The sequence below is a fragment of the Dipodomys spectabilis genome, unplaced genomic scaffold (genome assembly GCF_019054845.1).
Source record: "Dipodomys spectabilis isolate Male_0828 unplaced genomic scaffold, ASM1905484v1 ptg000097l, whole genome shotgun sequence".
Lineage (NCBI taxonomy): Eukaryota > Metazoa > Chordata > Mammalia > Rodentia > Heteromyidae > Dipodomys > Dipodomys spectabilis.
The window spans coordinates 3,427,346-3,454,497 of NW_024870774.1; the positions used below are offsets into that span (position 1 = coordinate 3,427,346).

The following is a 27,152-nucleotide window of genomic DNA, read 5'->3' on the forward strand; positions in this document are numbered from 1 at the left end:
CCAATATTCTCACGATGGAAAAAAAAAGTAACAAAAGCTCAAAGATCCACCCACACACGCGCGCGCGCGCGCGCACACACACACACACACACACTTCTACCCACTCCCTACTAGCTGTGGATGTCGCCCTCCAAAGTTAATGTTTATCTTTACTGATTATGTATGTGTGCTATTTGTGCATGGCAATATATTTATACAGGGCAGTTGAGAGGGCCAGGAGCAGTCTAACAACAGATCCACATGAAAGCACTCAGGCATTGTGACCTTGTAGCTTCACCCCTGGACTCTTGGAGCAAGCAATTCCTTCAGCTCCATATGGAGAGATCACTAGCCAAAGGCCAGGAAGAGACAACCCAGTTCTCTTTTCCATGGTTCCTTTCCATTTGCTCACGTCTCCATTTGAAGCCTTAGTGCTCCTTCTACCTTATGATAGGTAAAGAAGCCAAATCTTTTTTTTTTTTTCTTTTTGTTTATTGTGGGGCTTGAACTCTGGACCTGGGCGCTGTCCCTCAGCTCTTCAGCTCAAGGCGAGCACTCTACCACTTGAACCACAGCTCCACTTGAACCACAGCTCCACTTCCTGTTTTCTGTGTGGTTTATTGGAGATAAGAGTCTCATGGACTTCCCTGCCCGAGCTGGCTTTGAACCAGGATCCTCAGATCTCAGCCTCCTGAGTAGCTAGGATTACAGGCATGAGCCACCCAGCACCTGGCTAGGCTATCATTTGTAATCCTGATTTATTCTAAGACATTTACTTGAAATAAATACCTTTTGGTTTTCACTTCAAGTAAATACCTTAGAAGACCCTAATATATTTGTTTCTCTTTTGTTTATTAAGTTCTTGAAGAGCCAGAATTGAGTTTTATTCTCATTTATATCTGCAAAATAGGCTGCACTAAATATAGACTGAATTAATCCACACCTCTGGCCAATTATTGAGTATTAGAAACCAGATGCTTGATGATTATTGTAATAGCTGTTTTAGAAATAAAGAAGAGATGAGCTGGGAATGTGCTTTAGTGGTACAGTGCTTGCCTAGCATGCATGAAGCCCTGGGTTTGATTCCTCAGTACCACATAAACAGAAAAGGCTAGAAGTAGCACTGTGGCTCAGTGGTAGAATGCTAGCCTTGAGCTTCAAAAGAAGCTCAGGGACAGTGCACAGGCCCTGAGTTCAAGCCCCAGGACTGGCACAAAAAACCAACAAAAAGAATAGAGCTATTGGACCAAGAGCTAATATGTAGACCAGTGCTATAATGCCTTAAGATTTTTTTCAGACCAACACCACAGAACTAAACAACAGCATCTCAACCTGTACACAAGGCAACAGAGCCTTTACTATAAAACATGAGGCCATATAGGCTGGCTTTAAATATCATCTATTTTACTTCAATGACCTGTTACTTTACCAAAGCAAGGAGGATCTTTAAACTGCTTGATTGTAACATTAACTAGTGTATGGTTATTTTATAGTCCATGAAGAGAATATGTTTATAGATTTTACTTTATTTTATCTTTGCTGGTCCTGGGGCTTGAACCCTGGACTTGGGCACTGTCCCGGCACTCTTTTGTTCAAGTCTAACACCTTATCACTTGAGCCACAACACCACTTCCACCTTTTTTTTTTTTTTTTTATTAATTGGAGACAAGAGTCTCCTGCCCAGGCTGGCTTCACACCTGTAATCCCCAGATCTCAGGCTCCTGAGTAGCTAGGATTACAGGTGTGAGCCACTGGCACCTAGCCCATGTTCATAGATTTTATAACTATGTTTCAATAAGACAATAAAACTCAGCAACATAATTTTAAAAATAACTCCTGGTGCTGAGCTCCTGTGGCTCACACCTGTAATCCTTGCCACTCCGGAAGCTGAGATGTGAGGATCTCAGTTCAAAGCCAGCCCAGGCAGACAAATCTATGAGACTTTTATTCCCAATTAACCGGAAACAACCAGTTCTGGAGGACTGCCTTAAATGGTAAGATGACAGCCTTGAGCAAAAAAAGCTAAAAAGAGGTGCCCCAGTCCTGAATTCAAGGACCAATACTGACATAAAAAAGAAAAAGAAAAAAAGTTCTGTCCAAACAGCATTGTTATGTTTAATTCTCCTGTGAAAATGCAAGCAGGGATGAACTGCACAATTATAAGACAATATATGTCTCTCTTCTTATTTCCAATTTAGCTACCTGTGATTTTTCGGATAAATTATCCTGTTTTAAATCTAGAGATTTAGCATCTGGAGACATGGCTAAAGTGGTAGAGTACCTTTCTAGCAAATGTGAGGTCTGAGTTCAAAACTCAGTACCACCTAAAAAATTAGAAATTTCATTTTAATCATTTAATTCCTATTTATATTTTCCATATTATGATTAGATGTTAATATCTTCATAATGAACACATTCATAATGAACATATTATCATTAAATATTTTATTGTTAATAATTTTTAGTTGTTAGTTTTCCTTTTATTGATTTTATGTTTCTGTGGTAACAAGGAATCAAATCTAGGGCTTCATGCATAAAAGGCAAGCACTCTACCACTAAGCCACATTCTCTACCTCTTAAATCTCTTGGTCAGTCATGGGGCTTGAACTTGTGGCCTGGGCACTGTCCATGAGCTCTTTTGCTAGCACTTTACCACCCCTTAAATCTTTTTTTTTTGGGGGTCCAGTCGTGGGGCCTGAACTCTGGGCCTGGGCACTGTCCCTCAGCTCTTCAGCTCAAGGCTAGTACTCTACCACTTGAGCCACAACTCCACTTCCGGCTTTTTTCTTTTTGCTTATGTGGTGCTGAGGAATCGAACCCAGGGCCTCAGGCATGCAAGGCAAGCGCTCTACCACTGAGCCATCTTCCCAGCCCCACCCCTTAAATCTTATACACAACTAAATTTGTGAGAGTAAACTCTAGAATTGCCATGCTGAGGTCCTAAACCCAGCTCCCCAGCAATTAGCTATGCGATCCTGGGCACGTTTATAATCTTCTGTCTCTCTCTGTATCTATCTCTCTGTCTCTTTCTCCTCATCTGTAAAGCAAGTATAATAACATTATCTTGTGATGGCTACATTTCCTGAGTTAACATTTGGAAAACTCTTACAACCTTACCTAGCATATTGAAAGTGCTATAAAAAGCTCAAGGACAGTGCCCATGCCCTGAGTTCAAGCCCCAGGACTGGCACAAAAAAAAATGAAGAAAAAAGAAAAGATCAATAGGCAAGTTAGCAAAAATTAAAGATACTTCACATGTTAATACAAGTGAAGGTAGCCGATCCTGTGCCCTTCTCAGAAGCTCTCACTAAAACTAAAAATCCAAAGTCCTAGATTTAAGAGCTTTGTGCTCATTGTGTGTGTGTGGGGGGGGGGGTTTGGACTTGCAGCCTTGTGCTCTCATTTGGCTTTTTCCTCTCAAGGATGATGCACCATTTGAGCCACATCCATTTCTGACTTTTTGCTAGTTAACTGGAGCTAAGAATCTCTGGAATTTGTCTTCTAGGCTGGCTTTGAACCAACCCTCAGATCTCAGCCCCATGAGTTGTTGGGATTACAGGCCTGAGCCACTGGTGCACAGCTTCAAATGTGCCTATTTGTTCAGTAATTTAAAGAGACCATGAGTCAGACACAGTTTTGCCCTCTCTCAGATTTGCAGTTGAAGATCAGAACTCTAACCTACAGTTTTTACATATGAGGAACCCGAGGTCCACAGAAGTTGTGTCTTGCTCAGAGTTACACTGCTACACTGCACCAGAGGTAGGACTAACAACTAGGTCTTCCCACTGCTCAATTCAGGCTCTCCCCAATGGGAGTGTTCAGTCACTCACTCTTTTGAACGCAACACCTCTCTACTGATCTTTCCTTTGTACTCACCACCCCTTCCAAACCTGGAGCAGTGAGTTTGCTTGGCCGCAGTGGCTCATGCCTGTACTTCTAAAATACTCAAGAGACTGAGAACTGAGGATCGCAGTTCAAAGCCAGCCAGGGTAAGAAAGTCAATGAAATTCTTCAATTAACTAGCAAAAAGCTGGAGTGGAGCTATGGCTCAAGTAGTAGAGGAGTGTTAGCCTTCCTTCAGTGAAAAAACTAAGAGCCAGTACTGTTGCAAAGAAAGAGAGAAAAAGAGAAATGGGGGGGGGGGAGGGAGGGAATGAAGGAAGGGAAAAAAGAAAGAAGGAAAAATGGAAGGAAGAGAAAATGATCAGATCTGAAGTTGAAGTCTTTTGACCCTTCTGCAAGAAAATGAAAGACTACCTTTCCTTCTTCCTTCTTAACCCTTTCTGTGCTAGGGTTGACCACATCACAAGGGGGAAAATGGGTGGCCTCACTTGGGACCGAAAGCTTGCAGTCCCCGCCCCCTGGTGCAGCAGCGAAGACGGATAGAGAGCCACCTGTCAGAGGGATGTGGGCGGGGGCCGCGGCAGCGAGGCCCGCAGGACCGGAGAGTAGACGCCGCTGAGCGCACGCTCAGAGCAGACAGCTCGCAGGAGGCAGGATGCGATAGTCTAAGACACTGGGAGCTGACAGCCAGAGGGAGGGAAAGGTGGTTACGGAGACCAGGCAGAGCCACCACGGGAGGTGAAGGATCGTGGAGGTGACAGCAAGGAGAGAACGCCGCGGCGAGGGGCTGCAGAAGCGGGCCCGGCGGTTCCTGTGTGGACGCAGAACAGGCGGGAGAGAGGGAGGGAGGGCAACGGCAGGGCGCTGAGGGCTAGCCCAGCTGCGGCGGGGGGTGACATGTCCCGCGAGCGGCCCCTCCGCACAGACATTCCCCGCAACCTAAGCTTTATAGCTGCACTGACAGAGCGCGCCTACTACCGCAGCCAGCGGCCAAGCCTCGAGGAGGAGCTCGAGGAGGAGCTCGGCGAGGGCGGGACCCGGCCCGGTGCCCGATCCCGCGCTCACGCTCCACATCGGGGTCGCCGAGCTCGCTCTGCACCAGCCGGAGGCGGTGCAGCTCGTGCGCCCCGCAGCCGTAGCCCTGACACCCGCAAGAGAGTACGCTTTGCGGACGCGCTGGGGCTGGAGCTGGCCTCCGTGCGCCGCTTCCGTCCCGGAGAGCTGCCTCGGGTGCCCCGCCACGTGCAGGTTCAGCACCAGAGGGACGCCCTCCGTCACTTCGCGCCGTGCCAGCCGCGCGCCCGCAGCCTCCAGGTAGGCGGCGGGGGCACGCCCCTTCCCCGGGACTCCCCCAGTTGGCCGCGGCGGGCGTGTGGGAGTAGAATTTCCAAGGAGCACCCATCCAGCTGCAACACAGAGCTGGCAACAGCTCTTCCCTTTTGGGGATCCCCAAGTTGGGAGTGGCTCTAGGCCACTCTTCTTTAAAGGGGCCCCATTCTGCCAGCCCGAAGCCGGGTCGGCCTCTGATTGGCCCGCACCTCTAACCACGCCCCCTTCCCTCCTCCCCGCCCCTCTTTCCACCCAGGAGGCGCGCGCCGCCCTGGAGCCGGCCTGCGAGCCCGGTTTCGTCGCGCGCCTGCAGGCACAGCGCATTTGCTTGGAACGCGCCGAGGCGGGCCCACTGGGCGTGGCCGGGAGCGCGCGCGTGCTGGACCTGGCCTACGAGAAGCGCGTGAGCGTACGCTGGAGCGCCGACGGCTGGCGGAGCCAGCGCGAAGCCCCCGCCGCCTACGCCGGCCCGGCCCCGCCCCCTCCGCGCGCGGACCGCTTCGCCTTCCGCCTGCCCGCGCCGCCCATTGGAGGTTCTCTGCTCTTCGCCTTGCGTTACCGTGTGACGGGTCACGAGTTCTGGGACAACAACGGTGGCCGAGACTATGCTCTACGTGGGCCCGAGCATCCGGGCAGTGGCGGAGTCCCGGAGCCCCAGGGCTGGATCCACTTTATCTGAGACGAGGCGCTGGCCCGCCACTACGGAGAAACTCAAAGGCACCCGGGGCGGGGGCGGGGAGGGGGGCGAGGGGAAGCCGAGGGGGGCGGGAGGAAAGGGGAAAATCAAGGTCGGCGGAGACCAGGGTGGGAGAAATCCACGAAGTTCAGAGAGGTTGGGGAGGAAAAAGCCGGCTGAGTGTAAGAGGGAACTCACGGCATAGAAAAGACATGCAGAAGGGCGCTGGAGGGATTAGAAGCAAACAGAAGAGAGGGTAAAGGTGGAAATGGGAGAAAGTACCTTGTAAGCGGCGTTATGGATTGTGGAGGTTTTTGATATGTGAAGACATTCAGATCGCCCCTACTAGCCTTGGCAACCTCGGGTCCGCCATCCCTGCCCATTTTAGCTTTCTTTCATCCACAGTTGCATTGCTTAATCCTGGGGACTTGGCCATTGCTCCCTGGATTCCCTTTTCACCTAGTCTTCATGGTCTGGCCGGGAAGTACTGACAGTAGTCAGAGCTTCTTCGCCTCCAGGCAGGCAGGTGGGAATTAAGGCAATTGTAGCCCTGTTCTTTTAGTTAAATAATGGGACACCTAAGAGATTGGTATACTCAGGGCTTCCAGAAAAAATGCCAGCCTTATCTTTCTGGGTGCCTTCTTAACCTCTAGCACTTTATGGACTGTTTGTCAAGGGGCACAAGAGTCTTCACTATTGTTTTTTTCCTGCTGTAGTAGAAAAGGAAGTCATTGACTAGTTGTATAAATTTGGACACATTACCTGTTTGAGTGCCAGTATCCTTCTTGTGAAATTCGGTCTGAGTTGGGTGATCTCTTAAGGCTACTATTTGACATTTTATGATCTGTGCATAGCACCCTGTAGGTTAGAAGCTACATCCGCTAACCTCATGTGACAGTGAAGATTGCACAGCACCTTCAACCCATGGTTAGGTCCCCACATTTTGGGCACATACATTCTAGAGCCCAGGAAAGATTCTAGCCTTCAGCTACAGAGTATTCCAGAGCTTCTTCCAAATCATTGCTTATCCTACACCCCTTGCTTTTTTGCTTTTGCCTCTACAGACTTCCAGCAGTGGGTACTCAGAGAAAGCTTTGGGAAGTGTATCTCCATTGAGAAAAGTAATGCTTGGAAGTCCCAAAATGAAAAGAAGCAATGTTGAGACCTCTCTGGATGAGAAAAGATTATTGGTATAGCTGGGTACTGGTGGCTTAGACCTGGAGTCATAGTTACTCAGGGAACTGAGATCTAAGAATTCCATCCAAAGCCAGCCAAGGCAGGAAAGTCCATGAGAATCCTGTCTCCAATTAACCACCAAAAACCTGGAAGTGGACATGTAGCTTCAGTGATGGAATGCTAGCCTTGAGCAAAAAAGCTAAGGGACAGCCCAGGCCCTTAGTTCAAGCCCTAGTACTAGCACACACACAAAAAAAGATTATTGATATTGATAAAAGAAATGGAACCGGGCACTGGTGGCTCATGCCTATAATCCTAGCTAATCAGGAGGCTGAGATCTGAGGATCGTGGTTCAAAGCCAGCCCAGGCAGAAAAGTCCGTGAGACACTTATCTCCAATAAATCACCAGAAAACCAGAAGTGGCCCTGTGGCTCAAGTGGTATAGTACTTGCCTTGAGCTGAAGAGCTCAGGGACAGCTCCCAGGCCCAGAGTTCAAGCCCCAGGACCGATAAAAAAAAAAAAAAGAAAAAAAGAAATGGAAAACCTATCAAGAATGAGAGCAACTTAGAAATTAAATGGCACCAGAAGATGGCAGTCTCATTCATATCCTGAGTCAATTAAATGGAAAAACCTGATTCTTCCACGCTGTCACATTCCACGCTGTTGTTCTGGTTAACTTTAACTTCTGGGTCATTTCTTTATTGAGTCCATACTTATCTTTTTATCCTCTGACCTCTTTGCTTTTCTCTTTCTTCCTTGGCCATCCCTTCTCATCTCTTTTTTCTTTGAATATGTAGGATATTTACCTTTATTTCCTCCTTTTTTCTCTTTATCCTTGTTGATCTCTGTTATTCATTCTCCCTTCAGAAGAGGTGAAGACCCTACTTCCTTTTCTTCCAAGACCATGGTTGATCCACCTTTCTCCTTCAGACTCCTTCACTGTCTTCTGAAGGGAGAAGAGGGAAAAGAAGCAGTTCCTGTTATTACAGATGAACAAGGAGCACCCAGGTAACTAACTCTCCACACCTTTTTTTTTTTTCCTTGGGTCTGGTCGTGGGGCCTGAACTCTGGGCCTCTGCGCTGGCCCTCAGCTCTTCAGCTCAAGGCTAGCGCTCTACCACTTGAGCCACAGCACCACTTCCGGCTTTTTTCTTTTTGCTTATGTGATACTGAGGAATTGAACCCAGGGCCTCAGACATGCAAGGCAAGCGCTCTACCACTGAGCCACCTTCCCAGCCCCTCTCCACACTCTTTTCTGCCATTCATTTCTCAACATATTCTGCCTTCTCCTTTTCTCTATCAGTATGTAGAAGAGAGTGGGCATATATGCCCATATTTGCCCCTTCTCTCCAGAGCCTCAATCCTTTGACAAGAGATAGCTGGGTCATTCCTCAAACAGGTGCCCATTTAAACAACATCCTTATCTTTTGAAGAAAAAAGAATTTCATGCATCTTGTGGATCACCTTCAGGTTCAAGTTCCAGCAAAGTGAAGAGAGAAACTGTGTTGGAGACCACCACTCAGTGCACTGTTGAGTCATCTGAGGGGAGCCCAGGAAGTCTGGGTCAAGGTTCAGTGTGTAATAATGTCTTGCCTAATGTGTATGTGTTGCTGTTATGTTGAATTAGCAATAATCATAGCTCACACTTAACATTTGTCTGCTAAAATGTATTTTACATGCATGCTCAAAACCTATTGGTCAATTATCATTGTCTGTGTTTTAGATAAAAGTCTCAGAAAAACTTAGTAATTTGTTTAAGATCACACAGCTAGGAAATGGCACTGCTAGGATTTTAAGCCCAGGTAATCTACAGATACTATATGCAATACCATGATGTTATTTTTTTTCTTTAAAAATAAAATTACAAACATTGTTTGTGTATCATCTCTTGCTAGGAAAAGACCTGTGCCTTTCCATCCTCCTAGTCTTGTGAACTGGCTTGGAGAAGGCAAAGCACTGAGGGTCTCAGTCTTCCTCTGTTTTTCTCAAAAACTTGCTGTTGTTGCCTGTGCCAGTGTCCCAGCTCCCCAGGACCAGAAGGGGCCACCCTATCTGTCTGCTAAAGAACTTAGGAGTCTATTGATACCATCTAGAAGAATGGATTGATTTTTTTTTTTTACCCATTAAGGAATGAAAAGGCAGGAAAATGTTTAAGATAAACCAAGTAAGTTTATTTGAAAGTGAACAGAAAGCCGTGAAAGTAGTAAGACTTTTAGTTCCCTGACCTAGGATGGAATCCAGGACCGGGGCAGTGAGAAGGAGGTTGAGGGCTTCCATATGAAACCATAGATCCTTGAGATCAATGTGTGAAAGGATTTCAAGATGGCTCACAAAAGGGAAGATTTAAGAAGTATAAGTTTTAGCAAAGTTTTATTTTAGTACATCAGGGTTAAGGTAGGGAGAAACAGAAACATTCTAAACCTTCCCAGTAGGAAAGAGGAGTTAAAAGACTCAAAATGGCTATTGTTACCTGCCTTGATTCCTTCTGAACTAAGGGGATACAGATGGTCACAACTAGCAGCCCCCCAACCCTTAGACAATGGTTCTGGGTAAGCAAAAATATGGAGTTATCTCTGGGCCTACTCAAAACAGGGACCATAAGTGAGTCTTAAGCTTCCTTTCATCAGATAAGCCTCTCATCCTGCAGTCTATCCATTTACAGAGAGTGGCCAAGTTTTTACCATTTGAAAGGAGAAGGCAATTTTAGATAGCTAACCCTAATTAGTTTTCTCTGGTCTTGTAACTTAGCATTTAAGTGGAGGGAGCTAACTGCTTTGTTGTTTCCTGGTTCCAATTTGAGTCTGCCCATTTTTATAGTTATTAAAAATAATATTATGGGCTGGGAAGGTGGATCAGTGGTAGAGCGCTTGCCTTGCATGCATGAGGCCCTGGGTTCGATTCCTCAGCACCACATAAGCAAAAAGAAAAAAGCCGGAAGTGGCGCTGTGGCTCAAGTGGTAGAGAGCTAGCCTTGAGCTGAAGAGGTGAGGGACAGGGCCCAGGCCCAGAGTTCAGGCCCCACGACCGGACACTCCCCCCCCCCCCCCCCCCCCCCCCCCCCCCCCGCCACAAAAAAAAAAAATTATTTCCCTGTCTTCCCTCCCTATCTGTTCTGTCGTACCTTTCCATACAGTGTATTCTCTCCTGGCTCCACCAGCCCTCTCTAGAGGACATTTTGAGTGTTTACTTCTCTTCCCCACTACTCATTGTCCTTGGCCAGGCAAATTCCCTAATATTTCCACAAGAAAGGTCTCTAGTTCAGACAGCTGCTATGATCTATGCTTGAGCCCTCTTTGAGAGCCCTGGTATTATCTCTTGAGTAAATGCAGACTCCCACTGGAGATGGAACCAAGGATAAAACTTTTCTGAGCTCTCTATAAGGAATTGCCTTGCTTAGACTCCTCATTAGTGGGATTAAGTTAACAGTTTCCTCCATTGTCCCAAGGCTGGGCCCTGCCCTGGGCTGAGCTGTCTTCTTTCACTTATAATGATAAATGCTACACCTATGGTACTTGGACTTATAAACTGTCAGTGCCACCCCACCTTGTAGAATGGGAGAAAATAATGAATATTCTTGAATATTCATTGTGTTGTCTGGTCCTCTTGAGATTCCCAAAAGTTCCTGCCCATAAGCCTTTGGTGTGTACCTCTCTCTTAATGTGAGAACTGAGACTATGCCTCCCCTGCTGACTTCCTGAGTTTGGACTGACCTGGCACAGCAATATTATATAAACCCTACTGTGCACATCAAATGAATTTGTCTATACTTCCTTTCCTCTGTAGTATTGTTTCCAAAACTCATCCATATTTCTTCCAGCCCCACTAAATGAGTACTCTAGGAGGTCTGCAGCCAAGGACTACTATATCCCTGGTTGCTGGGAAGTCTTTAGGGGTTGGCCAGATCTTCAGGGGTCCTGTTGTGTGTTATGTGTTACAGGATCTTACCACCATTTGGGGTAATAGGAAAGTACCAGGGCCTAGCTCTTTAGTTCCCTGGCATCAGCAGCTGCTGTTAAAGAGAGCCACTTGGGAAAAGCTGTTTCCTTTTTGGTTGGGACTGTTTCTTAGGAGGCCATTTGAGTTACATTCAATAGGCACTATGGAAAAGCAAAGCCCTTTGTCAAAAGCAACCCTGAAGCAAAGGATAAGAAATTTGACAGACAAGACCTTTATCTAGCCTAGGATAGAGTGATAGAAGTGATTAAAGGAAAGAAGTCCTTGAAAAAGATCAACTTTTATCTGGTAACATAACTCAAATGGTACATAGTACTTGCCTAGCATATACAGTGCCCTGGGTTCAATCTCCAGTACCCACCACAAAAGGAAATTCTTCAAAAAAAAGATCTAACAGGATTAACTCTCATAATCACCTAAAAGATGAAAGAATTCATTACCCACCACCTAAGGAAAAAACCACCTTACTAATATGGAATGTCTAGCTGGAGCAAGTTTAGATATGTTATCATGTCATAAGGGCCAAGTTGTGATATCACAACGGAACACCCACTCTTCCACACATGGTGTAATGAAGCCAGACATGCTGAAGGGAAGAGTCAGCATGAGGAACAGACACCCACAGAGAGGTAAGCCCAGGGCTGCTTCTCATGGCTTATTGAATACCTAGGGGCTCTGTGGTCCTGATCTCTTTTGAGACTTCTTAGTTTCCTGATGGGTTCGTCAAAAAATTCTTTCACAAACACATTCAGTGTAGCTTTTTTTTTTTTTTAATAAGTTTTTATTGTGAAAATACTGTACAGAGGGGTTACCATCACATGAACACAAGCAAGGGAATGAGTACATTTCTTATCAAGCATTGTTGCCTCCTCCTTTGTTTTTCCCCTACCATCCCTTCCCTCCCATCTCCCGATCTCCCCAACTACGTCATCTCCCCCCACACACACACCTTCAGCGTAGCTTTTGCTTTCTCAGATCCATCGATTCCTAGGACTTGCAGTTCTTTTTGGCTCTTTAGCTCTTCCTAGCTCTGGTGTTTCTTAGAAGATGAGACAGATGCTGGAGCAGGATTCTTTTATCCATTTTGTTAGTCCCAGGGGTAGATCCATGTTTCTGAGTGCTAAAAGTCTACAACTTGGAAGAAAAAAAGATAAATTCAAAATTACAAACCAAACTTGGGGACAACATGAGGAAAGATACCAAACAAATTGGTTTTTACAAAGATGATGAAAGGGGCTGGGAAGGTGGCTCAGTAGTAGAGTGCTTGCTTTGCATGCATGAAGTCCTGGGTCCTCAGCACTACATAAACAGAAAAAGCCGAAGTGGCGCTGTGGCTCAAGTGGTAGAGCGCTAGCCTTGAGCTGAAGAGCTGAGGGATAGTGCCCAGACCCAGAGTTCAAGCCCCACAACCGACCAAAAAAAAAAAAAAAAAAAGATGATGAAAGATTATGTGGCAAATAGGTTTTCTTCAGTATATTTCATGCTCTTTGATATGATTACGTAGTATTTAAAGGATAAGAAGTCAGGCACTAATGGGTCATTCCTGTAATCCCAGCTACTCAGGAGGCTGAGATCGGAGGATTGCAGTTTGAAGCCAGCCCAGGCAGAAAAGTATCTCCAATAAACTGGAAAAAAAAAACAGAAGTGGTGCTGTGGCTCAAGTGGCTCCAGTAGTATCCTTGAGCACAAAGAGGCTCAGGAACAGCATCCAGGCTCTGAGTTTAAGCCCCAGGACCAGCAAAAAAAGAAAGAAAAAAAAGAAACTTAACATCATATAGCTTCACTCTGAGGAGCTAGGGAGTAGTTTTAACATGGGGGGCTGGCACAGTTCAGCCCATAATATTATATCTACATGGAAACAATGTATTCACAGAAGTAACTACTAACTACACATAAGTATACCTACTCAAACTAAATGGCTTTTTGTTTGTGCCAATGCAGGGGCTTGAAGTCAGGGCCTGAGCACTGTCCCTGAGCTGCTTTTGCTCAAGGTTAGTGTCCTACCCCTTGAACCACAGCTTCATTTCTGGCCGTTTTTGGTAGTTTATTGGAGATAAGAGTCTCACAGACTTTCCTGCCCAGGCTGACTTCGAACCACAGTCCTCAGATCTCATCCTCCTGAGGTGTGAGCCGCTGGCACCTAGCTCCCAAACTAAACATATTTCCTACTTAGCCATTTCCAAAATATCTGGCATATCTGGGGTTTCTATATTGCTAACTGATGAAGGGGAAATCAAAAGGGAAGAGACACCAATCTTTTTTCTTTTTTTTTTGTGTTAGTTGTGGGGCTTGAATTCAGGGTCTGGGCACTGTCTCTGAACTCTTTTGCTTAAGGCTAGCACTGTAGCACTTTGAGCCACAGCTCCACTTCTGTGTGTTTTTTTTTTTTTTTTGGGTCCGGCTGAACTCTGGGCCTATCCCTCAGCTCTTCAGCTCAAGGCTAGCGCTCTACCACTTGAGCCACAGTGCCACTTCCAGCTTTTTTTTTTCCTGCTTATGTGGTGCTGAGGAATCGAACTCAGGGCCTCATGCATGCAAGGCAAGCGCTCTACCACTGAGCCACCTTCCCAGCCCTTCTGTGGGTTTTGTGTGTGTGTGTGTGGGGGGGAATAGTTAATTGGAGATAGGAATTTCAAGGAGGTTTTGTTTTTTTGTTTGTTTTTTCTGCTGGGGCTGGCTTTGAACTGTAATCCTCAGATCTCAGCCTCCTGACTAGCTAGGAAATACGAGCCACTGGTGCCTGGCAAGATACCAATCTTAACTACATTTTCAGTTCAAGTAAATTTTTGCAAATTTTACAAAACCTCATGTACATTGTCTGTCATGTGGCTAGGTCTCTCTCACTGCCTTACAGGAAGCACCTTGAAACTTTGGAATCCTTAGATATAGATGGGGTAAAGGTATCAATCATCCTTGCTAATCACTGAGCCTTGCAAAAGGAGAGAACATTTTTACCAAAGGTGGAGCCATTAACATCTGTATATTGAATATAGTAAGTCCCTATTCTTCAGCACAAGTTCCTGAAAGAGGGGCTGAATATTGTCCTGCTAAAAGTGGGTCCCTCCCTTCTCTCATATTGTCTACTTAGACTTCTTCCTCTTAATCCAGTTCCTACCTCACTGCACTCCATCTTCTAAACCTAGAGGGTGAAACTTGAAGAGGCTTCATCTTAGAATTCACTCTAGAATTGGGTCAAGGGAGGTTCTTCCTTTCATGGATTATCTCCTTTCCTCCCAGTCTCCGACTCAGGAGTGTCTTGAAATAGAAAGGTGACCAAGTTTTCCACCTTTTATTAGTTCCAATTTCATGATCAGAGGACAGCTAGAGTGACTCACCAATACTTCCAGGGTTAGGTAATTAGTTCTCCTATAAAGTTCCATCCTGGCTTTCTAGCTGAACATGAACACTTTCTAGTTAATCCAGTCTAACAAACTGTTTGGGTCATGAGGGAGCAATCTCTTTCTTGGTAATTGAAGGCTATCACTAGATAAAATGTTCTACTTTTTCCTTCCATCATTACATACAAATCAGTAGAGCATTGTATTATCATGATTTAGGAGAATGTCTTAATAGATATCAACAGTCCTAGCTCACACCTTGAAGAATCATCACTGATTTCTAATTAGTATGTAATTTAATTACCCTCATTATTATTTTTTTTTCCAGTCATGGGGCTTAAACTCAGGACCTGGGCACTACACCTGAGCTTCTTTTTGCTCAAGGCTTGTACTCTACCACTTGAGCCACAGTACTACTTCTGGCTTTTTCTGTTTATGAAACCCAGGGCTTCATGCATGCTAGGCAAGCATTCCCAGCTCCCTATTTTTTTTTTTTTTTTTTTGGTCAGTGTGGGGCTTGAACTCGGCTTGGGTGCTGTCCCTGCGCTCTTCAGCACAAGGCAAGCGCTCTACCACTTGAGCCACAGCGCCACTTTCAGTTTTCTAGTGGTTTATTGGAGAGAAGAGTCTCATAGACTTTCCTGCCCGGGCTGGCTTTGAACTGCGATCCTCAGATCTCAGCCTCCTGAGTACCTAGGATTATAGGTGTGAGCCACCAGCTCCCGGCTTTAAATTTTTTTTTTGTAGGGCTTGAACTCAGGACTTGAGCACCATCCCTGAGTTTCTTTTGCTCAAGGCTAGCACTATACCACTTAAACCACAGCTCTACTTTGGCTTTTTGGTAGTGAAGTATCATGAACTTCACTGCCCAAGCTGGCGTCAATTCAAGATCCTCAGATCTCAGCTAGAATCCTCAACTAGATCTCAGATCTTAGAGTAGTTTAGGATTCAGGCATGAGCTGCTGGTGCTCAGCCTGATTTTTTTTTTTTTTTTGCTATGTATTACTTTGAAAGAAAGCTCTTAAGAGCTGCAATTGTTACCAAATGTAATGAAAATTAGCGAGACAGACTATTAAGAGAAAATAGACAGCTTTGAAGCTTTGTGCCAGTTCTGGAGCTTGAACTCTGAGCCTGGGCACACAAGGCTTTTTAAAGAGGACCTGGGAGATGTCACTGAAGAAAAAAGTGTTCCCAATTTTTATTACGAAGATGGAGAATCCTAAATAGGCTAAATCTGGCCCAGAACTTCATACAGTGTGGGGTAATGCTTTCCTCAAAAGCATTTTATTGTGACCCTTTACTTGACAGGGAAAACCAAACTCCCCAAATAGGAAACAGAACTCCGAACCCTTTTTACCAGGGCACCGGGAGGAGCCAGAGGGGTCTGGTAGGTCCCAAAATGGTGACTCCAACATTTCATCTTCAGGAACACCTTTCTGGTATCAGATTGACCCATGAGATGACTGGTTCCTAAGATCCCCCAGAAAGATTTCTGGGTGCAAGATATCTGATCCATCTCAAGCACAAATTCTCAGTGGCTTGAGATTTTTTTGGGTTTTGTTTCAGTCTTTTTGATTATACCGCTTTCTACAGCTGACGCTGCTGGCGGCGGCTAGGCATGGGCTGGGGAGGACAGGGCTCCTGTGTAAGTCAGGAGGAAATATTAAAAAGGACTCCCAGAAGACTTCCTAAAGCAGTAAATGTAGTTATTCCCAGTCCAGACAGGTAGAGAGAATTTAAGGGAGAATGATACCCAAAGTACTTAGAAGGTCCTGTGCTGATAGGTCGAGTAGGCGAGGTACCACTTAAAGTACCCAGTCCCAGGGGACACCTTCTTGGCTGACCCCAGCCGTGAACCGGGCAACCAATTGCAGTCTTCAGCCGAGACCCTACGCAGCCAATGACCGGTCCAGTGCGTGGCGTTGGTGCCCGCCTGCTGGAACCCGCCAATCAGAACTCAGGCCACCTTGGCACCGCCCCCTGGGCACCCACCCACCCATCAGCCCCGCCTCCAACTCGCAGGAGCTGGGAGGGCTGGACCCCCAGGCTCTCGGGGGCGGGGGGTGGACTGTCCTGGTCCCGACCCTCCGCGCGGGTGGGCTTGGAGCAGGCCGCACCGATTTATAACTCCACTCCCACCCGGAGGCCCTCTGCCCTCTTCCCCTCCCCGCTCCCCCTGCCCCCTCGGCTCATGGTGCGAGGCTGGGAGCCGCTGCCCGGGCCGGACCGTGGTGAGTGACCCCCAGCCCCTGAACTTCCCCTCCCAGCCGGTGCTCGACCTCCGACCTCCAGAGTCTCATCCCTGGCCGGGAGGAGGAAAATATTAGGTTCGAAGTCGTCCGATTCTCCTTTTTTTCCTCCGGACTTTTTGGTTACTTGTTTCTGGGGAGGGCGAGGGGGTGTGAGGGAGTCTGGGTTGGGGTGCCCTTGGCCAGGGGGAGGATTGAGATTCGCCTGCCTCCTGAGGCTCACCCTGTGAGTGCCAACAACTTTTTGTTCTCTGACCCAGTTCCGAGCAATGTAGACTGCCTGTGAAATGGAGGCTAGGAGAAACAGTTCCTTCCCAGGCCGCTCCCCCATCCCCATGACGACCCCCAGGCAACCTCAACACACAGAACCGGACTGAGAGGTTTAGGAGAGACTGCCCCTGACTCGTGCCCAGCCACAGACAGAAAACCAACCTGGAAACCAGGAGCCCAAGTCCTCAGCAGTTCCCGGTTGTTGCGTCTTAACTCGAGACTTCTAAACTGAAAGAAGACTCAAGCTGAGACCTGTTTGGTAATGTGGGCCTGGATCAGATGTTTTTTTGTGTTCTATAAGCCTCCTTGCCATATAATTGAAGCTCTTTTATATTATTATGTTAGGTAGTAATTATAACATCAATTGAAAAAGACAAAGTTAGGAATTTTAAAGATAATGCATACATATCTTAAGTACAATAATTAAAAGTACATTTACTTCACCAATCTTTTAGTGCTGAGACTTTATAACTCTCTTGAATGGAGTTCCCAATTGTCTTTCTAGTTTTTACTACACAAGGGAGTCTCCTTGCTGCACCCTGAGAACTTTATCAAATTAGGGATGCTTGGGCCCACATCCAGGCTAATTAAATCACAATTGGGAGGAGGGTGGTCTTTTAACTTTTCCAGGTCATTCCAGTGTATCACCATAGATGAGAGCCTCTCAGACACTTTTCATCTATAATTGCCAGTTTTTGTTTCTAGAAAGTGAAGTGAGATTGGATACTTCCCTGGAAGGAATATAAGTGCAACACTTTTGAGATTTTCAAGGCTTATCACCAGATTTACAGTTGACTTGCTCACTGCTAACTTACCAGTTTTTACATGTATATTACTCTTTATGTCTCTGCAGAGTATTTTATTTTATTTTTTTATATTTTTGTTTTTTGTGGTAGGGTCTTCAGTTTCCCAATTCGACTTAGTTTTCATAGGAACAGTTTTGATTGGTGTGTGTGTGTGTGTGTGTGTGTGTGTGTGTGTGTGTGTGTGTGTGTGTGTGTGTGTGTGTGTGTGTGTGTGTGTGTGTAAGACATGGGACTTGAATTCAATACCTGACACTTTCACTTACTGGCTAGCACTCTACCAGCTGAGCCACACCTCCAACCTCAGGAACAGTTTTTAATGAAGTATTTTTATAGGCTTATGTGATATTTAACATTATTATATACATACAGGAAAAAAACATGGGCATAGGTAGTTTTTTTTGGGAGGGGTCGGTCCTGTTGTGGGGCCTGAACTCTAAGCCTGGGTGCTATCCCTCAGCTCTTCAGCTCAAGGCTAGCACTCTACCACTTGAGCTACAGCGCCACTTCCAGCTTTTTTTTTTCTGCTTATGTGGTGCTGAGGGCCGCATGCATGCAAGGCAAGCGCTCTACCACTGAGCCACCTTCCCAGCCCGGCATAGGTAGTTTTAAAATCACACAAACAGTTCCACTCCCACAGATAAACTGAGTGAGTCCAACGATTTGGGTGCACTGGAGAGTACCACTACACTGCGTTGTTGGTCATAGAATCCAATGGGTCAGGAGAGCCAGGTTCCTGCCCAGTGGATCACCCTTTCCATTTTCTTTGATACTTCTAGTAATTTGTCCCTTCCTTTGTCTTCCCATTCAATTACACCAAGCTTTTTTATCCATAAGCAATTACCATCACTGATTTTATTAAGTTGGGAATAGAAAAGGCAGAGGTTCTTAAACTTTTTGATATCAGCGAAGCACCTACGGCTGTAAATGTTTTTTGTTTTTTTGTTTTTTTCTTTTCTGGTTTTGTTGCTTGAGCTCAGGCTCTGGGTTCTGTCCCTGAGCTAGGTCTCTATCACTTGAGCCACAATGCCACTTCTGGCTTTTTCTGAGTAATTTATTGGAGATAAGAGTCTCTATCCTTCCCAGACTGGCTTTGAACTGTGATCCTCAGAGCTCAGTCTCTTGTGTAGCCAGGATTAGAGGCATGAGCCACCAGTGCCTGGCAGTGTAAATGTTCTTTTTTTTTCCTTTTGCCAGTCTTGGTGCTTGAATTTAGGGCCTGGGCACTATCCCTAAATTGCTTTTGCTCAAGGCTGGCATTCTACCACTTGAGCCACAGCATCACTTCTGGTTTCTGGTGATTAACTGGAGATAAGAGTCTCACAGGGCTAAGAATGTGGCTTACTGGTAGAGTGCTTGCCTCGCATGCATGAAACCTTGGGTTTGATTCCTCAGTACCACATAAACAGCAAAAGCTGAAAGTGGCACTGTGGCTCAAGTAGTAAAGTGCTAGCTTTGAGCAAAAACAGAACAGTGATAGTGCTGGGTCCTGAGTTCAAACCCCAGGACTGGCAAAAAAAAAAAAAGTCTCACAGATTTTATTACCCAGGCTGATTTCAGCCTGTGTAAGAGATCCACAGCTCTCAGCCTCCTGAGTAGATAGTATTGAAGGCGTGAGCCACCAGCGCTTGGCTTGTTTGTTTTGTTTATTTATTTAGTGCTGGTCCTGGAGGACCTGAGTAAAAGATGTGAGCCACCAGTGCTTGGCTGCTTTATTCTTTTCTTTTTTTGGTTAGTTGGGAATTGAACTATGGCCTAGGTGTTGTCTCTGAGCTCTTTTGCTCAAGGATAGTGTTCTACCACTTTGAGCCATAGCTTTACTTCTAGGTTTTCTAGTAGTTAATTGGAGATAATTGAACCAGGTGCTGGAGGCTCATGCCTATAATTCTAGCTACTCAAGAGGCTGAGATCTGAGGATCATGGTTCAAAGTCAGCCTGGGCAGGAAAGTCCATGAGACTTTTATCTCTAATTAACCACAAGAAAACCAGAAGTGGCGCTGTGACTCAAGTGGTAGAGCGCTTGCCTCGAGCTGAAGGGCTCAGGGACAGTGCCCAGGCACGGAGTTCAAACCCTACAACTGACCAAAAAAAAAAAAGTCTCACAGACTTTCCTGTCCAGACTGATTTCTAGCTGTTAGATATTAGCCTGCTGAGTAGCTAGTATTACAGGTGTTAGCCACTGGAGCCCGGCTTACTTTATTTTTTATGCTACATTTTCCTCATATCTAAAGGCAATTATATGTCCTTATGGGAAAGGATACAACAGAGGTTAAGTAGATAGCAAACAGAAGTTTCCTCCAGCTTGCATTTATTTTCTAAATTGTGGTATAACCACAGGCCGTGAAGCAATGTAGGGATGAATCTGGGAGGAGAAAGGTAGAACTATCATATAGGCAATTCATGTGACAAGTAAAAAGGACCTAAATTATGGAAGTAGTTCTCCCAACTATGATTTTCATGTTTTTTTTTTTTTTTTGAGACAATGTCTCTTTTGTAGATCAGGCTTGTCTTGAACAGGATAAGCAGCCTAGGTTGGCTGAGATCCTCCTACCTCAGCCTCCAGAATGCTGAGATTACAGGTGTGTGTTACTATACCCACAGCATACTTTTTTTTTTTTTGGGTCCGGTCGTGGGGCCTGAACTCTGGGCCTGGGCGCTGTCCCTCAGCTCTTCAGCTCAAGGCTAGCGCTCTACCACTTGAGCCACAGCGCCACTTCCGGCTTTTTTCTTATGTGGTGCTGAGGAATCGAACCCAGGGCCTCATGCATTACAAGCCAAGCGCTCTACCACTGAGCCACCTTCCCAGCCCCACTTTTTTTTAAAGCAGCAAAATTTATTCTGAAATTGTATACAATTGTATACCCCAAAATACAGAAAATATAAAAGCATAGGGACTTGGGATATAGTTCTGTTGTAGAGCACTTGTCTAGCATGTTTAAGTCCCTGTTCCCAGCACTGTAAAATAAATTGGGGGGAAAAAAAGCCAGGCAAAGTGGATTATACTTGATAATTCAGCTACTTGAGACAGATTGGGAAGGTCTCAAGATCTAGCCCATTCAGAAACCTAGCTCAATAAAACAAACTGGGCATAATGATACATATTGTCATCCTAGCTATATTTTGGGGTATACAAAAAATAACAAAACCAGAAAAGAGTGGAGGTGTGAGTCAAGTAGCAGAACACCTACTTACCAAGTACAAGGCCCTGAGTTCCAACCAAAAAGAAAAATAAAATCTATGGGTAGGGTGGAGGGAGAGTTAAGATTGTATGATGCTAGCCGGGCGCTGGTGGCTCACGTCTGTAATCCTAGCTACTCAGGAGGCTGAGATCTGAGAATCGCGGTTCAAAGCCAGCCCGGGCAGGAGAGACCGTGAGACTCCTATCTCCAATAAACCACCAGAAAACCGGAAGTGGCGCTGTAGCTCAAGTGGTAGAGCACTCGCCTTGAGCTGAAGAGCTGAGGAACAGCGCCCAGGCCCAGAGTTCAAGCCCCAAGACCAACAACAACAACAACAAAAAGATTGTATGATGCTTAGCCTACATGAGGCTTGGGTTTAATCCCCAGCATCAACTACCACCCCTCAAAAAAGAAAACCACCCCCTCAAAAAACAATCTACCCATGTTGCCTCCATTTACCCACCTAAGATATCCTTCAAGCTTACTGAATTTAGATCTGTATTGCATTCTACTTGTTAAGATTCAATTTCTTTTCAATTTTTTAATTTTTTGCTAGTCCTGGGGCTTGAACTCAGGGCTTGGGCATTGTCCATGAGCTCCTTTTGCTTGAGGCTAGTACACTACCATTTGAGCCGCAGTGCCAATTCTGGCTTTTTCTGTTAATATGGTACTGAGGAATCGAACCCAGGGCAAACACTTATACCACTAAGCCACATTCCCAGCCCAAGATTCAATTGTTAAAAGCAAGCACTAAATATTGATTGTAGCAAGCACTAAAATACTTAGTAATTCTTAAAATTACAAAAAATCCCTAGGGCTGGGCGTGTCCTTGAATGGTAGATACTTGTCTGGTATGCATGGTGCCCTTTGTTCCATCCCCAGCACCATAAAAAGTGAAATCCCTGATATTACATGACACTGACTTCATGGACTTGATAATTTATTTTCTCTGTTCATCTATAGCATTTGCATAGGAATCCTGTCAGAGGTAATATTTATAAATACCAATGCAATTTCCCAAAGCATACAAAGTGACTTGTGTTTTAAAGGATCTCTAAAGCCTTCATAGAGAACTGAATTAAAATTAACAGAATATTCTGGGAAATAATCTGAGCAAGTATTTCAGGAATGAAGACTGGGGCTATCTCTGCAATCCCCACACCCATCACCCTGGGAGCCATGCTGCTGCTGGACAGCTTGCAGGAGTGGGTTGTAATTCATAATGAATCTGTCCACCTGGTTTTGAGGAGAAAGCTGGGCTAGACTGATAAGAGCAAGAAGTCTCTTGCCCAGTGTGAAAGGGGCTTAGTGGTGTGTGTGTGTGTGTGTGTGTATATATATATATATATATATATATATATATATATATATATATATATGTTGTGAAAGTGAAAGTAGGGGAGGATGAGCTTTCCAAAGGTTTGGGGGAGGGGATAACCTTTGTTCAGAGCTAAGGGGGAAGAAACATTCCCCTCTTCACAGGCCTAAACCCATGGGGAGTGAGCCCCGTTTGTCCCCTATCTCTACCCTCTTATCTCTTCTCCTAAGAGATGAAAAATGAATAAGCTGTCTGATTTGAGTTTAGACTTGAAGGTAGTATCATTCCCCTCCTCCCAACTGTACCACCAAAAAGGGAAAGAGTGAAAAAGGGCTGGGCAGAGAACAGTGCTGTCTGACTTTCTAGGTAGTGAGTTGTTGGTTACTTTTCTGTCTCCACATTCTAGAGGTAATAGTAAATTGTTAGGAGCCAAAAAGCAATAGATTACTGTTACTTTTGTTTTTGTAGTTGAGTCTTCATTTAGTGACTCCTGTTCCATGAACTTTGAAAGTGAGAGTTGGGCTCAGCTCCAGAAGTAAGTTTGAATTGGAAAGCTGAAGACTGTGTATAAAGATAACCTTTTCTTCTTACCTTCAAAAAACCAGTTTTGTCTTAGTGAAACATGCACTATTCATGTAACTTGAGATCATTTTTATCTTGGCTTCTATGGGCTTTAATCTTTTCATAAAGTAACCCAGGAATTCTAACAGCCTCTGATGAGAAATTGTTGAGGCACTTTAAAACAATACAACATGATATAAAGATAGTAGTTCAATGTCCAACATAAGTTTTGTACAAATTGAGTAATATAGGGCTGGGAATGGCTCAAATGGTAAGGTGCCTGCATAGCAACTGTGAGGCCTTGAGTTCAAATCCCATGAGAGAGAGAGAGAGAGAGAGAAATTGAGTGATACGCCAAGTGGAGCCTCAATGATTGAGCTGTTTCTCTTCTTATTACAGCTATCTGTGAAGGGTACAAATCAGAATACAGCATGCCTCCTAATAAAGAGGCCAGCAGACTTAGCCCAACAGCAGGGCTCATCTGCCTACCTCCAATCTCTGAGGAGATCCAGCTTGTGTGGACCCAAGCAGCTCAGACCAGTGAGCTGGACAGCAATGAACACCTGCTTCAGACCTTCAGCTACTTTCCCTATCCCAGCCTAGCAGACATTGCCCTTCTCTGTCTACGTTATGGGCTGCAGATGGAGAAAGTCAAGACTTGGTTCATGGCCCAGCGCCTCCGATGTGGCATTAGCTGGTCATCTGAAGAAATAGAAGAGACACGAGCCCGAGTGGTCTACCATAGGGACCAACTCCATTTCAAATCCCTTCTCGCTTTTACTCATCATGCAGGGCGACCCCCAGAGGAGGCATCTCCAATGCCAACTGAACAACTTGGTCTTGGAATAGGTCCTCTGACGCTTAGTGAGCCTACCCAGATGAAGGGATTGAAGGTTGAGCCTGAAGAGTCCTCTCAGATCCTACCTCTGCCATTGAGTCATCAGAAAGCAAAGGAGCCCCTGATGACACCTGGCAGTGGAGCATTCCTCCACCAATCAGATATTTTGCAGGATCTCCAGAGCTGTGGCCTCTCCAAGGAGCAGGCATGTAGGGCTCCTGAGCAGTCAGCTGGCATAGGTTCTGCTTCCTGGAACAACTCCACAACTGTCCACCAGCCACATGCTCAAATTAAGCCCAAACCAATCTCAATACTTGCTAGTAGTTGTAAGGAGGAGTCAACATCTAGTGTGACTCCTTCTTCCTCTACCTCTTCTTCCTCTTTCCAGGTACTGGCTAATGGAGCTACTGCCACCTCTAAGTCCCTCCAGCCACTGGGCTGTATCTCGCAGTCACTCTCACTCAGTGAACAGGGACAACCCTCACATCTGGAGCCAGCCTGGTCCCATGGGCTAAGGCCTAATTCAGCTGCAGGTAGGGGTGGCATCACAGAATACCTTTCCCCAGATATGCAACGCCAGCGAAAGACTAAGCGCAAAACCAAAGAACAGCTGGCTATCCTCAAGTCCTTCTTTCTACAGTGCCAATGGGCACGGCGGGAAGATTACCATAAATTGGAACAAATCACTGGTTTACCTCGACCTGAAATCATTCAGTGGTTTGGTGATACACGCTATGCCTTAAAGCACGGACAATTAAAATGGTTTCGGGATAATGTAGTACCTGGCGCCCCTAGTTTCCAAGACCCAATGATTCCTACACCACCTTCAACCCGCTCCTTGAAAGAATGGGCTGAAACACCACCTCTGCCAACCCCTCCACCCCCCCCTGATATACGACCCTTGGAGAAGTACTGGGAAGCTCACCAACAGCTCCAGGAAGCTGACATTATTAAATTAAGCCAGGCATCTAGGCTTAGCACTCAGCAAGTACTGGACTGGTTTGATTCTCGGTTACCTGAGCCAGCTGAGGTGGTAGTTTGTCTAGATGAAGAAGAAGAGGAAGAAGAGGAGGAACTGCCAGAAGAGGATGAGGAAGAAGAGGAGGAGGAAGAAGATGGTGATGATGATGATGATGATGTGATTATACAGGACTGAGGTGGGGGCGGCTAGGGAAAAAGGAATCTGTTACTAAAAGATGAACCAATTTAGTAACTGCTTAAACAAAGAAACCACATTTTTATAATTGCCTTGTAACAAAGAACTAAAAAACTTAGTGTTCAGGGTGGGCTATAGGGGCATGGCTAGGTTGAGAGGATGGCCTGGGAAAGATCATAGGACACAAAATAATGTATTGGATCAGCAGAAATCTAGTCTCTAGCCTCCAGGTAGAGTGGGCTGAGGATCTGTGCAAATGACAGGCCAGTAAATAGCTTTAGCTCTCCTCCTATTTGCAATTCTTTTCAATTAGTGTAACAGGGGCCAGACGTTCACACATCTCCAGAAGGCCCGAGAAGGAGGAGAAAAATACTCTAACTCAACTGATGACTCTAATGCATCCACAGTCTTACCATTTTCATTAGAATATAAGGCTACCTTGTACCCCTTCTTTTCTGAGCACAAGTCCGTACATCATGCAGCTAAGAGTCTCAGTACATCCTGGTCTTGTTGCCAGTATGACATTGTTTTGCCTGCTTCATCACTGAATCACACCAGTAGCACAGTGTCCTCATTTCTAATTCTAGGACCACTTTGCCTTCTACCTTTTTATCTCTACGAAATCCCTTTTGTCTCAGGGTAAATCTTCCCACATAGTTTGTGTTAATAACTGGGGTGGTGAATATTTAGGTTGGATATTTATTGGAGGTGGGAATTAAAAGAGGTGTACTTTAAAAGTAGAATTATGTTACAGAGTGGAATGCTTTCTCCTGGTGGAAAGGTGGTAGAGATAGTTCTAGGTTTGGTTTTACAAACCTGACATTACCTCTGTCCTGCTTGACAGAGATTGAATTTTCCTATTTTGCTACTGATTGAATTTGTGTCCAGAAAACTCTTCCTTCTATATTGGTTTTATCTTGTAGACAGAGGGACTATAATCTTTAATTGGATTATTGATATTTTAGATTGGTTTTCATCAGTTGGATCATATATAAAGCAAATAGACCAATGGTTTAGTCATCTAAAGTAAGGGTGGAAGCCCCCAATTGCTAGACTATAATAAAGGCCAAAATTAAAGTTGTTTCTTTTTTCTCCACTCTTTTATTTGGTCAGTTGTGGGGCCTGAACTCTGGGCCTGGGTGCTGTCCCTCAGCTCTTCAGCTCAAGGCTAGCTCTCTACCACTTGCGAGACAGCACCACTTCCAGTTTTCTGAGTGGTTTATTGGAGATAAGAGTCCCAGAGACTTTCCTGCCCTGGCTGGCTTTGAACAGTGATCCTCAGGTCTCAGCCTCCTAAGTAGCTAGGATTATAGGTGTGAGCTACTGGCACCCAGCTCAGTTTGCCACTCTTATTGTCTAGAAATTGATGGATCCAACTCCATTAACATTTCTGATTTAGGGGCTAGGTGTGGTTTAGTAAAGGAGTATTTGGCTACCTTGTGTCACACTCTGGGTTTTAAAATATTTTGATTATTATTCAGAAGGGCAGGGCTTATTGAAGTAAAGTAAAAGACAATAGATTAATATCTGTGATCACATTGTTTTCAGTAGCTGATATGATTAAAATTTCTGAGATTTCAGCAATGACAGACCCAACAAGCTTGGGAGTAACTCCACTTTTACATCCCATAGTTGTAGAGCTTCTAATAACAATCAAGTTGCAACATTCATAAAGGACATCTTTATTATTTATACACTTCAGTATGCTGAGAACCTGTTTCTCCAACTATTGTTTTGACAAAGGAAAATCAACATATTTAATACTAACTAAGCATAGAGGAAACAATAGACAAATAGAGTATACTAAATTAGGAAAAGGAAACGAGTGTTCCTTGTTAACATTGGTAATGGGATAATAATTCAAAGCTAAAAAATGAAAATCCAGAAATGAATAGCTGATGAGAATGTTAGTCAATCTCCCAACTCCAAGCATGATACAGAGAATTATTTTTACAACTTTAGTTTCAAATTGTAAGAAATGAAAGGAGCTACATATTTTGGGGGATAAACATCTTCCTGTATTCTTACATAAGACTTGACCGAATTCCTGAGTGGTAAGATAGAATAGAGGAGGCAAAGATCAAAAGGGAATAAGTACAGAGTAAAACCATGAAAGAGAGTAGGAGCATCTTTTCCAAAGCCATGTTTCCTAATGGCTATTGGCCATCTCTAAGAAGCATGTACCCATCCCACCTGAAAGCTGGTCTATCGGGGAGTGGTCCATACATCTTTCTCCCTGGCTAATCCCACTTGCCTTTGTTGGTACAGCGTCTGTAGCAGAGAACAGAAAGGCAGATTTGAGTGTTTATAACAATAAAAAAGACTATTAATGACCTCTTTGGGTCATTACATCAAGTGAATTGGGATTTACCCACTATTACTTTCCAGTGTTTTTTCAACATTATGACTATCTTTTCCAAAAAGATTCGATTCATCCTGTGTGACAAGGGTTTTGTTGCTGCTTATGAAACTATAACATTTC

At 45.0% G+C, this 27,152-nt stretch overlaps 3 protein-coding genes across 4 annotated transcripts in view; 2 read left to right on the plus strand and 1 right to left on the minus strand.

Annotated features, from left to right (window-relative positions):
* The first annotated feature begins 4,719 nt into the window (after positions 1-4,719).
* On the plus strand, positions 4,720-8,012 carry Ppp1r3e (protein phosphatase 1 regulatory subunit 3E). The gene is made up of 3 exons (XM_042686458.1): positions 4,720-5,136; positions 5,408-5,868; positions 7,872-8,012. Exons 1-2 carry the CDS (start codon positions 4,720-4,722, stop codon positions 5,828-5,830), a joined length of 840 nt encoding a protein of 279 aa, XP_042542392.1. The 3' UTR covers positions 5,831-5,868; positions 7,872-8,012.
* An 8,331-nt stretch (positions 8,013-16,343) lies between these two features.
* On the plus strand, positions 16,344-25,751 carry Homez (homeobox and leucine zipper encoding). 2 transcript variants are annotated; one of them, XM_042686457.1, is made up of 3 exons: positions 16,344-16,527; positions 16,806-17,074; positions 23,076-25,751. In XM_042686457.1, exon 3 carries the CDS (start codon positions 23,108-23,110, stop codon positions 24,668-24,670), a length of 1,563 nt encoding a protein of 520 aa, XP_042542391.1. In that variant the 5' UTR covers positions 16,344-16,527; positions 16,806-17,074; positions 23,076-23,107; the 3' UTR covers positions 24,671-25,751. The 2 variants fall into 2 exon arrangements, with proteins under 2 accessions (XP_042542391.1, XP_042542390.1); XM_042686456.1 differs by lacking the exon at positions 16,806-17,074.
* A 244-nt stretch (positions 25,752-25,995) lies between these two features.
* Positions 25,996-27,152, minus strand: part of Rnf212b (ring finger protein 212B) — a 29,664-nt gene continuing 28,507 nt past the window's right edge. The window contains exon 14 of the mRNA XM_042686459.1: positions 25,996-26,941. Within this exon, the coding sequence (XP_042542393.1) occupies positions 26,876-26,941 (66 nt within the window). The 3' untranslated portion in view covers positions 25,996-26,875. The remainder of the gene's footprint in view (positions 26,942-27,152) is intronic.